The 12,447-nt window shown below is 40.3% G+C and overlaps 1 protein-coding gene across 3 annotated transcripts; it reads left to right on the top strand.

The window, feature by feature from the left end:
• The first annotated feature begins 270 nt into the window (after positions 1-270).
• Positions 271-12,436, top strand: LOC131939617 (thymidine phosphorylase-like). 3 transcript variants are annotated; one of them, XM_059298031.1, is made up of 9 exons: positions 271-542; positions 5,798-6,034; positions 7,498-7,700; positions 7,945-8,173; positions 8,844-8,962; positions 9,092-9,254; positions 9,488-9,715; positions 9,954-10,094; positions 10,983-12,436. In XM_059298031.1, exons 2-9 carry the CDS (start codon positions 5,914-5,916, stop codon positions 11,135-11,137), a joined length of 1,359 nt encoding a protein of 452 aa, XP_059154014.1. In that variant the 5' UTR covers positions 271-542; positions 5,798-5,913; the 3' UTR covers positions 11,138-12,436. The 3 variants fall into 3 exon arrangements, with proteins under 3 accessions (XP_059154014.1, XP_059154013.1, XP_059154015.1); XM_059298030.1 differs by lacking the exon at positions 271-542 and adding an exon at positions 2,877-3,344; XM_059298032.1 differs by lacking the exons at positions 271-542; positions 5,798-6,034 and adding an exon at positions 6,567-6,572.
• The last annotated feature ends 11 nt before the right edge of the window (positions 12,437-12,447 follow it).

Here is a 12,447-nt window from a genome sequence, read left to right as displayed (position 1 = left end):
TGGTGTTGCCTGTCCCTAATCGAAGAATGTTCCCAACAGCAGATTGACGATATCGATAGCTCGTTAGATCGATCGTGTCTCAGAAAACACCTGTATGTTTCCTGTCACACCTGCGGGTCCCATCAACCCGGCCGCGCGTTAGTCTGGGGTGTCGTGTATTACAGATGTGTGCACGATGGACGGGCTGGTAGTATGACACGATTAGCGTCTCGCATTGTCTCATGTAGACAGGACGTGGCCGGTACTTAATGGGCGGACAAACACCAAAGATACGACTGTGTCTAATGCGGCGGATCCTGTGCTATGCCCTACTCTAGGATGGACTCGATGCGAGACTACCTACTCCATTTTGTTTTAGATGTTCTAAATATAGCTCTACTGCTCCTCAATTTCATCTTTTTAATTATTAACCTTAAGATTGCTCGTCCAAAGTCTGGTCAGCTAGCCTGGTGGATCAGTGGATCTTATCCGCAGTGGATTGGTAGGACCTGAGCAGTGGATTGGTGGATCCTATGAGCAGTGGGTTAGTGGATCCCGATAGTGTGAGTTGAAGCAGTTTTTTTTATCGTCTTGAACACGTTGTTTTGTTTTTAAGTACTCCCGTTTCCCTAACCTGAAATGGCTTTATTTAAAAGGCAATGACCCATTGTGTGAAACTAAACATACATCACCAAGTAAAGTGCTGTGTAGTAAATATCGTTTGGTTTTTTCAGTTGTCCACACTCACCCCTCACCTAACACAGAACTGACCAGTTTGACCCGCCAATGTTAGTGTCACGCTAAAGCAGAGCGGTAGCGAGGGCGGGGGAGGGGGGAGCGAGACGCACCAGGTGACACCATTTAGGGGGGGGGGGGGTGACACCAAGGCAAAAATGTGCAACATGTAGTTAAGGAAAATGTTTTTTTGCCAGTTCAACCTAATGATTAATTTAAAGTCAAATAGTATTTTACGTACAATTCGACAATTATTACATTTCACACACACACACACACACACACACACACACACACACACACATATATATATAATATATATATATATAATATATATATATAAATATATATATAATATATATATACTTTTGGGGTGAGGTGACACCACGAAGTGCCCGCATCTGTTGGACACCCGACCTAACGACGCACTGTGCTAAAGTACTCGTTAGTTTAATTAAGGTCAACTGATGCATGTTAGTGTCACGCTAAAGTACTCGTTAGTTTAATTAAGGTCAACTGATGCATGTTAGTGTCACGCTAAAGTACTCGTTAGTTTAATTAAGGTCAACTGATGCATCTTAGTGTCACGCTAAAGTACTCGTTAGTTTATTATTGTCAACTGATGCATCTTAGTGTCACGCTAAAGTACTCGTTAGTTTAATTAAGGTCAACTGATGCATGTTAGTGTCACGCTAAAGTATTCGTTAGTTTAATTAAGGTCAACTGATGCATCTTAGTGTCACGCTAAAGTACTCGTTAGTTTAATTATTGTCAACTGATGCATCTTAGTGTCACGCTAAAGTACTCGTTAGTTTAATAAAGGTCAACTGATGCATCTTAGTGTCACGCTAAAGTACTCGTTAGTTTAATTATTGTCAACTGATGCATCTTAGTGTCACGCTAAAGTACTCGTTAGTTTAATTAAGGTCAACTGATGCATGTTAGTGTCACGCTAAAGTACTCGTTAGTTTAATTAAGGTCAAACTGATGCATGTTAGTGTCACGCTAAAGTATTCGTTAGTTTAATTAAGGTCAACTGATGCATGTTAGTGTCACGCTAAAGTACTCGTTAGTTTAATTAAGGTCAACTGATGCATGTTAGTGTCACGCTAAAGTATTCGTTAGTTTAATTAAGGTCAACTGATGCATGTTAGTGTCACGCTAAAGTACTCGTTAGTTTAATTAAGGTCAACTGATGCATGTTAGTGTCACGCTAAAGTATTCGTTAGTTTAATTAAGGTCAACTGATGCATGTTAGTGTCACGCTAAAGTATTCGTTAGTTTAATTTAAGGTCAACTGATGCATCTTAGTGTCACGCTAAAGTACTCGTTAGTTTAATTAAGGTCAACTGATGCATCTTAGTGTTAGGGGAGAAGAGGATTTTTAAATGCGCATGCGCAAACGAGTTCAATGTATTGTTAATTAGCATAATCCAATTAAAGCTAGTTTGTCTCTTTATTTTTATCAAAGATTAATTAAACTAGATTTTGGAAGGGGAGGTAGAGGGAGCGGAGAGCAGTGTTTCTTTCAGACATTTTTCTCCAAGTGGGGAGGAGCGCTTGAAACTTTCGGAGGGGGGGGGGGCGTACTTAAATTTTCAGGGGGGGGGGGGGGGGGGGAGGGCGGACACTGGTTAGAGTACATCTTTTCTATTTAAATTAAATATCTTTTTCTATTTCTGTCTCCGCCCCTGGAGAGAGCTCGACGGAAGCTCTGGAAGAATGGGTGACCTTTTTGACCCCGGTGTTTTCTCGGTTACTGACCTCCTACCACCCCCCCCCCCCCCCCCACCACCACCACCACGAAGAGATGCCTGAAAGAAACACTGCCCCTGATTGAGTTTACACAATCAGACACGCGACAACCTTCCGCTGTTGATCCTGTTGATGTGTTGTTGACGTGTCGGAAATCTGTAACAGGTGGTGTGTACGGTGAGCACATGTCAAAAGATTCCCCCCCCCCCCCCCCAACTAACCAGACGCCGTGCATAATTCTATTGTACAGCAACAAAGTTGCGCATCTCCACGTCATACACCGAATTTTCTGACCTTGGCTATTTTTAGCTGAATTGTAAGCTGTAAAAAAAATTAGCTTTCGCCGTCAGTTCAGTCTAGACCTGGCTAAACCAGGAGGTTGTACCGTGTGTTCTGTTACTCTTTGTGGATATTATAATTTAATTTTAATCTTTGTGGATATTCTAATTTTATTTTACTCTGTGGATATTTTAATTTTCTTTTACTCTTTGTGGATATTCTAATATTATTTTAATCTTAGTGGATATTTTAATTTTATTTTACTGTTTGTTAATATTCTAATTTTGTTTCAATGTTCGTGGATATTCTAAATTTATTTTAATCTTTGTGGATAATCTGGATCTCTGGCTACAGACACAACTTTAATTCTGTGCTCTCCTCTTGATAAGTTTTATGTCACGTTAATTGGAAACGACAAGCCAGAAACGAAAGTGTAGTTAATTAATTGACATTTCTCATTAGCCAGTTTCGTGGAAAACGTTATAGATCTAAGTGAAGCTGTCTATGGTAAAAGTACATTTACTGTCTAAGATAAAGAAAGGATTAACACAGCAACTACTGACACAAAAGTATTGCCTTTTTTTAATGTGGTTTAAGTAAGTAAATATTCGATTGACAATTACTTTTAATTGTTTGTAAATTGTGATAATTATCCGTTTCTATGTTTGTGTGTAGGACTAGATTGCTGGGCCTGTTATTTTCAAAGGTATTGATTAGTGTAAGAGTGCTTCGTGCTTTAGTTTCCATGTACGTGTGTACATTTGTATCGAGCGCTGGGTGTTATGTATAACTGTATGTTTTACGTATGTTTATGTAGCCTGCTGGTAAATATACACACACCAGCCACGTGAGTCTGAGGTTGCATCATCAACGCACGAGCCGACAAAAATGCTTCGTTTACGTTTCGTCCTCTCCCTTCCCCCCCCCCCCCCCCCCCCCGCCTCCCCTTCTCTCCCACTTTCTCTATTTGCCTTGCGACCTTAAAGTGTGTTTCTCCTTGAACTGTTTTAGAACATTATTAACTGCTTAGGGCCTAGGCTAACCCACATACCGATTTTAAAACAATTACAAAATGGTGGCAAGTTTATCGCTAGTGTGCAGATGTTGTTGTAATTAATAAAAGTTTAGTGGTTGCCAGCCCCCCCCCCCCCCCGCCCATCTCCACCCCCACATTCAATCCACTCCACTGATTCCAGTCTTTTACAATAACAATAGGCGTACAAACTAGACTCTACTTGTATCAAGTTAAAATAACAGTAGGCGTACAGACCACTCATATCATCAAGACATAGATTTTGGTGACATTTTAGTTTTCACAGTTAAATTATTTTGTAGGCGGTTGACGAAAGTAACCTTTGACATTTATAGACAGTCTTTTTATGTCGGTGTTTTGTTGGTGTTTGGTTGTTGGCTGTAATGTTGGTGTTTTGTAGTTGGCTGTAATGTTGGTGTTTTATTGTTAGTTGTTATATTGGTGTTTTGTTGTTGGTGTTTTGTTGTTGGTGTTTTGTTGTTCGTGTTTTGCTGTTGGTGTTTTGTTGTTGGTTGTTATGTTGGTTGTTGTGTTGGTGTTTTGTTGTTGGTGTTTTGTTGTTGGTGTTTTGTTGTTGGCTGTAATGTTGGTGTTTTGTTGTTGGTTGTTATGTTAGTGGTTATGTTGGTGTTTTGTTGTTGGTGTTTTGTTGTTGGCTGTAATGTTGGTGTTTTGTTGTTGGTGTTTTGGCTGTAATGTTGGTGTTTTGTTGTTGGTGTTTTGTTGTTGGTTTTTTGTTGTTGGTGTTTTGTTGTTGGTGTTTTGTTGTTGGTTTTTTGTTGTTGATGTTTTGTTGTTGGTGTTTTGTTGTTGGTGTTTTGTTGTTGGTGTTTTGTTGTTGGTGTTTTATTGTTGGTGTTTTGTTGTTGGTGTTTTGTTGTTGGTGTTTTGTTGTTGGTGTTTTGTTGTTTGTTGTTATGTTGGTGTTTTGTTGTTGGTGTTTTGTTGTTGGTGTTTTGTTGTTGGTGTTTTGTTGTTGGTGTTTTGTTGTTTGTTGTTATGTTGGTGTTTTGTTGTTGGTGTTTTGTTGGTGGTGTTTTGTTATTGGCTGTAATGTTGTTGTTTTGTTGTTGGTGTTTTGTTGCACACAGTGGCGTAGCGAGGTCGGGTGTCACCCGGTGCGGCACTTAATGGTGTCACCCCCCCCCCCCAGAGGCATAGAGACCCTTCCCAGGGACAAACTTTCAAATTTTCGATTTGCACCCCCCCTCAAACTTTCGATTTGCACCCCCCCCCCCTCGAGTTTTCGATTTGCACCCCCCCTCCGAGTTTTTCTCTATATATTTTGCTATTTTTTGCCTTGGTGTCACCCCCCTAAATGGTGTCACCCGGTGCGGTCCGCACCCCCCGCCCCCCCCCCCCTCGCTACGCCCCTGGTTGCACATATTCACCAACCGTCTTACAAGTTCAGCACCTAACGTACACTTAGCAGGCGGAACCAATCAGATTATGCAGTAACACGTGACCAGGTGACGTACGGGACGTAGCAGAACTGGCTGGCATCTGAGGCAGATGGTCGCTTTAACCTCCTTTTGACCGATGGACATTTTACTTCCATCATGAAAGTTTGGAGCCGAGGACACCTAGCCCAGTACTGCACGCACCAGTTAGGTCATCGAATAGAGAGATCTCCGCTCTGAAAGGTCACCCGGTGATGGCAGATTTAGACCGACCATTTAGCAGACCAGGGGCTCCTAACTTGGATGACCTACAAAATGTGTTCATTGTTTACAACGTTCATCTGTGTTGATGCTTTACTCACAAATTTAGACCCTCTGATTTTTATGGTCACGATACTCATTCAAGATCACAGAGAGTAGTGATCGATTGTAAAAGGTTCCTGGTGTGGCACTAAAACATTACTCTGCTATTGGATTAGTCTAAAAGATTTCAAATACATTCACCAAATTATTTCAGTGTACTCGGCCGTGACTTAAGGAAAAAATTTATTTCAGATTTTTCTTCTGTTTATTCGTTGTTTTTACTTTACTCTTACATGACATATTTCTTCACTAGGAAACAACGAGAGAGCAGAAGTTGACGTCACACAACCCAAGCGGATCTTGACGTCACACAATCCAAGCAGAAGTTAACGTCACACAAACCCAGCAGACGTTGCCCCCAGCCCCAGAATGCGCGTGTCCTTCCCTGACCTGATCGCCAAGAAGCGAGATGGCCACGAGTTGTCTGACGAGGAGATTCGCACGTTCGTCAGTGGAGTGGCTGATGGCACAATGGACGCGTGTCAGATTGGTGAGATACATGTCATGTCAGATTGGTGAGATACATGTCATGTCAGATTGGTGAGATACATGTCATGTCAGATTGGTGAGATACATGTCATGTCAGATTGGTGAGATACATGTCATGTCAGATTGGTGAGATACATGTAAGATAGGTGAGACACATGTCAGATAGGTGAGACAGGTGTCATGTTAGATAGGTGAGACACGTGTCAGATAGGTGAGACACATGTAAGATAGGTGAGACAGGTCAGAAAGGTGAGACACATGTCAGATAGGTGAGACACGTGTCATGTCAGATAGGTGAGACAGGTGTCAGATAGGTGAGACACAGGTCACGTCAGATAGGTGAGACATATGTCATGTCAGATAGGTGAGACACGTGTCATGTCAGATAGGTGAGACACGTGGCATGTCAGATAGGTGAGACATATGTCATGTCAGATAGGTGAGACATATGTCATGTCAGATAGGTGAGACATATGTCATGTCAGATAGGTGAGACATATGTCATGTCAGATAGGTGAGACATATGTCGTGTCAGATAGGTGAGACACGTGGCATGTCAGATAGGTGAGACATATGTCATGTCAGATAGGTGAAACATATGTCATGTCAGATAGGTGAGACACGTGTTAGGTCAGATATGTGAGACATATGTCATGTCAGATAGGTGAGATATATGTCATGTCAGATAGGTGAGACATATGTCATGTCAGATAGGTGAGACATATGTCATGTCAGATAGGTGAGACATATGTCATGTCAGATAGGTGAGACACATGTCATGTCAGATAGGTGAGGCATATGTCATGTCAAACAGGGGAGACACATGTCATGTCAGATAGGTGAGACACATGTCATGTCAGATAGGTGAGACACATGTCATGTCAGATAGATGAGACACAGATCATGTCAGATAGCTGTATCATTTAAACAGATGTCACGTTAATTAGTTGAAAATCAAAATTACGTGTCATGCGAATGTCATGGGATGTACATCACATGCCGTTACACATTTCACAAACTCCCAACACGATTTGGACGCTATACTTTGTGATGAATAATCCCCCCCCCTCCTCTTTAAGCTTCTACTGACACATCATTTAACCCCAACATTTGCTGTATGACCCATGCTGAAGGGCCTGTCCAACTAACACATTTAACCCCAACATTTGATGTATGACCCAGGTGCCATGCTGAAGGGTCTGTCCAACTAACACATTTAACCCCAACATTTGATGTATGACCCAGGGGCCATGCTGATGGCCATCTACCTGAAGGGCCTGTCCAACTAACACATTTAACCCCAACATTTGATGTATGACCCAGGTGCCATGCTGATGGCCATCTACCTGAAGGGTCTGTCCAACTAACACATTTAACCCCAACATTTGCTGTATGACCCAGGTGCCATGCTGAAGGGTCTGTCCAACTAACACATTTAACCCCAACATTTGCTATATGACCCAGGGGCCATGCTGATGGCCATCTACCTGAAGGGCCTGTCCAACAAGGAGGTCTCCTCCCTGACACGTGACATGAGGAACTCAGGCACGACCCTCACGTGGCCAGAGGAGTGGAGGGGCAGGCTGGTGGACAAACACAGCACAGGGGGCGTGGGCGACAAGGTCAGCCTGGTACTGGCACCAGCTCTGGCAGCGTTTGGTCTCAAGGTCAGTCGCTAGAGGGGGTTATGGGGGGTAGGGTTTTATTTTATTTCAGGCGTGGTTAAAGTAGTGGTTTTTATTGTAGAAGTGCAAACGGTAATACATTTTATTTTAGAAGTGCTTTCGGTAATGACTTTTATTTTACACAAAGCTCTTTAAATGTTATAGAAGTAGGACACGTCCATATCCATATTGCATGTAATGTCTGCATGTTTCTGGTCAAATAATTTCTAAATGTCTCATATTTCAGGTGCCCATGATATCCGGCCGTGGTCTGGCACACACAGGTGGGACGCTGGACAAACTGGAGGCGGTGCCAGGGTTCAGGTGTGACCTCACCTTCCAAGAGATGACGGACATCCTCGGCTCTGTCGGCTGCTTCATCTCCGGACAAACCAAAGATATCTGTCCGGCCGACAAAAAAACATACGCCGTACGTGACGTCACAGCCACCGTGGACGACATTGGACTAATCACGGGTTTGTGTTCGCCATTTTTATTGGTTGGTGGATAGGGTTGGCACTTTTGATGACACCAAATTTCGTATAGTGGTTTATTTCACACTTTCTTCAAACGAGCTAGAAAAGGCCAGCTAGTTGGGTTAATGTGTTGTGTGGATTACGTCATTTCTCAGCCTAAGTTAATAGTTTTAAGTGGTAAGTAAAGTATCCTTTCGAACCTGGCGGTTCGTGGGGGCTAGTGAAGTAGAGTTCTCCTGTTTCAGTGACCTCGGCATTTGGCGTATAAGAAGAAAGGGTGGTCAGCAGTATTCCCAGACACTTTTGCTTTCCTTAACATGAGTCGGGCACTCATCAGAGCTCTGGGCGTTTTACTGACACGAACACGCAATTCGAACATAAAACTTTCAGGTTAGCAGTCATATGCTCTAACATCCAACCATGTCGTCCCACAAATGTGTGATTGTAAACTAATGTTATGCTTAGTCTTTTCTCGAGCTAATTTAAAAGTATAGTTTTGTTTCTTATGGTATTGATAAGGGGTCGTCCATAAGTGACGAGGGTGGGAGTGGGGATCGGTAATTTTGTGACAATATGTGATGCTGGGGTGGGGAGGAGGGAGGCAAAAACATCACCAAAAAAGCGGGACGTCATTTATGGAAGACCCCTAAGCGTTTTGATTTATTTTCAGCTTCTATCGTATCTAAGAAAGCTGCTGAAAACATTCACGCTCTTGTGTTAGACGTCAAGACCGGAAGTGGTGCGTTCATAACGGACAAGTCCAAAGCCGCCATGTTGGCCAAGTCCATGGTAACGTCATAACATGCTCCTACAATCACCATTTTAATTAAAGAAACTATACGTCCTTTGTATATGCTTCTGGTTACTTTTGGAATGTTTAAAATGATGCCGACTTTATGCCCCCCCCCCCCAATATAGGTATCATGTAGTGAAAGCCTGGGCACCAAAACAGTGGCACTGCTAACTGACATGGACTCGCCGATTGGGAACATGGTTGGGAATGCTCTAGAGGTCATTGAATCCATTCAGTGTTTACAAGGGAAAGGTCCTAAAGATTTGCTTGACCTTACAGTCAGTTTAGGTCAGTATTCAGAATTTCCCTTAGCCTTTTTGTCATTTGTATCTTTGACCCATTGAAAACAAAAATAAATTTAATCTTAATTTTTAAAACTTTAATTAAATTGAATATACCATGAAAAAACTAAACAGTTGATATAACAGAGTGAGTTAAAAATTTCAAATTATTGCAATTATTGCATTACCTCCCCTGGTATGTCATTATTGCGTTACTTCCCCTGGTATGATTACAAACAGGTGGACATCTGCTACATGCCGGCAAGTTTGTTAAAAATGTGGAAGAAGGCTGTAAAACAATCCAGGAGAAAATAAACAATGGAGAAGCATTGGCCAGATTTTGCTCCATGTTAAAAGGCCAGGGTGTCAATAAACAATTAGCAGACGATCTGTGTGACCCAAACAACGACCCGAGATCATTTCTTCCAAAGGCCAAATCTCAGTCTCAGCTCTGCTGTCCATCTGCTGGTAATATATTTTTTTTTACACTTTAAAGAAAAATTAATAAATTCATTATTTTTAAAATAAAACGTTTTTATGAATGATATGCCAAGTAATAATAAAGTATTCCAACACGTTTAAAAAAAAATATTTTAAAAAATAGACCCTTCAGAAATTGGTAAATCGTAATAGAACAGAGTAATTTTAAACTTGAAATTATTTACTATTATTTATGAGTTTTAATGACATACCAATTATCCACCAGGCTACGTACAGCGGATTGATGCAATGGATGTGGCAGTAGCAGCCCATAAACTTGGGGCAGGTAGAAACTCACCTGGTGAACCTGTCAACTGGGCTGTAGGACTGGAGTTACTGGTTGATGTTGGTGATCAGGTGACCGCAGGTAACACTTGGTTGTTGGTTGATGTTGGTGATAGAAGGTAACACATGTTGATTGTTGGTTGATGTTGGTGATAGAAGGTAACACTTGTTGGTTGTTGTTGGTGATAGAAGGTAACACTTGTTGGTTGTTGGTTGATGTTGGTGATAGAAGGTAACACTTGGTTGTTGTTGGTTGATGTTGGTGATGTCATGTGATACTTTTTGTTGTTGGTTGATGTTGGTGATCACATGACATTTTTGTTGTTGGTTGATGTTGGTGATCACATGACATTTTTGTTGTTGGTTGATGTTGGTGATCACATGACATTTTTGTTGTTGGTTGATGTTGGTGATCACATGACATTTTTGTTGTTGGTTGATGTTGGTGATCACATGACATTTTTGTTGTTGGTTGCTGTTGGTGATCACATGACATTTTTGTTGTTGGTTGATGTTGGTGATCACATGACATTTTTGTTGTTGGTTGATGTTGGTGATCACATGACATTTTTGTTGTTGGTTGATGTTGGTGATCACATGACATTTTTGTTGTTGGTTGATGTTGGTGATCACATGACTTTTTTGTTGTTGGTTGATGTTGGTGATCACATGACATTTTTGTTGTTGGTTGATGTTGGTGATCACATGACTTTTTTGTTGTTGGTTGATGTTGGTGATCACATGACATTTTTGTTGTTGGTTGATGTTGGTGATCACATGACATTTTTGTTGTTGGTTGATGTTGGTGATCATGTGACAGAAGGTAACACTTTTTCATCTGGTGTTTTACGGAAATTTCTAGATTAACTGACCAACCAGAGGACCAGCAGTTGTGTTGTTTGACTCGTGACCCAATTATTCCATCAGAAAAATGTTACACCAAGGTTAACAAAATATTTATTTCTTGCAGGTCAAGCGTGGGTCAAGGTACATCACGACTCAGATTTATCGGATGAAATAATCCATCGTTTGACCAAGGCGTTGTTTATTTCTCAAAGTGTTGTCGATCCACGAACGTCCAGGGTCCAGGAAGTAATTGAGGGGAACAATGTCACAGAGAACTAAAGTCCATCTATATCAAAAATGATTTTAAGTTCAGAAATGATTAGCTTATAATACTTATCTTATTAATTTGCCTTTGGTTGAACAGTATAATTTACAAAGCAATTATTTTTATTTATTTTTTGTGAACATTGAACTGGCCTGTTAGAGAGTGTAAATTTGAGGGATTTTTACTTTGTTTACAATTTGCGACCCAATAGTTTTTGTCATATTTAGGTTCATAACCTTTGACTGTGTCACCTTTTGACATGTATGTGTCAGTCTGTAAAAATAGAAACTATCCATCTATTTGACCTTCTCAGACTCTGGCCCACAGTTGAAGCATGATCCTGTTCTACTAATTAAAGTGCGATTACAACAATTGGAAAATTAATAAAGAGATTAATTTTTTAAAATTTTCAATGTCACTATTTTTGTCAGGATTTGCACAACTAGCTGACACTGACTCTAGCTAATGAACATTGTGTCCTATCTATGCAAATGTTATGTCTTATCTACAACTCCAGACAACTTTCACTAAAATACTTGTTAAATGCCTTGTTACTTGAGTTATATTAATTAATTATAAAAAAAACTTTGTTGTAGCAATAATTAAAATACATGTTTTTGTAGGGTTTACTTACAGCCTTATTGTCTGACTGCCTAATTTTCTGGCTTCCAATGATTTGTATGAAGGTTAGGATAACAGCACACAAAGTACTTGTTTATGTTCTTTATATTTGGTCCGATGCTTTAAACTAATCAACCAACTGAAGTTCCCTGTAATTGTTGGTTGATGATTCCAAAGTGTACATGTTACTTTTGTTGACAGATTGTTATTGATTTGAAATCACATTTGTTAACAGATTGTTAATGATTTGAAATCAACTTGATTGTTTAGTGCTAGTCCCGGTGATGAAGTTTTGTGATGAAGTTTTGTGATGAAGTTTTTGTGGTGAAGTTTTTGTGGTGAAGCTCTGTGATAAAAAATGCTCTTGTAGAAGCTACAGCTGAGTTCAGCTGACCAGAAAAATTGTCTTGTTCTGATGGTTTGGTATGTGTGGATGATATTGAAGTTTAAAGAATATTTTAATATATTTTTTATAGAGCTATCTATATAAAAGCTTGTTGATAAATTATTAATTAAAACTTTCTACATTATTGATTTTTTTTCCTTCTTTCAAGATTTCATGGGGCTACAATGTATATAGTTTGATCATATTGGGCTACAGTGTATATAGTTTGATCATATTGGGCTACAGTGTGTATAGTTTGAACCTCTGTTTAGGATTTGAACTGACACATTCTTGACAAAAAATAAAAAAAAAGTACTG

This window comes from Physella acuta, unplaced genomic scaffold (genome assembly GCF_028476545.2).
Source record: "Physella acuta isolate Inbredline_101_S28 unplaced genomic scaffold, ASM2847654v3 ptg000285l, whole genome shotgun sequence".
Classification (NCBI taxonomy): domain Eukaryota; kingdom Metazoa; phylum Mollusca; class Gastropoda; family Physidae; genus Physella; species Physella acuta.
This window is presented reverse-complemented; position numbering and strand designations above follow the sequence as displayed.

Coding starts and splice junctions, on each gene's coding strand:
- LOC131939617 (XM_059298031.1), top strand. CDS start 5,914: ATGCGCGTGTCCTTCCCTGACCTGATCGCCAAGAAGCGAGATGGCCAC. Junction 8,174..8,843: donor CGACATTGGACTAATCACGG/GTTTGTGTTCGC, acceptor ATTTATTTTCAG/CTTCTATCGTATCTAAGAAA. Junction 10,095..10,982: donor TGGTGATCAGGTGACCGCAG/GTAACACTTGGT, acceptor TATTTCTTGCAG/GTCAAGCGTGGGTCAAGGTA.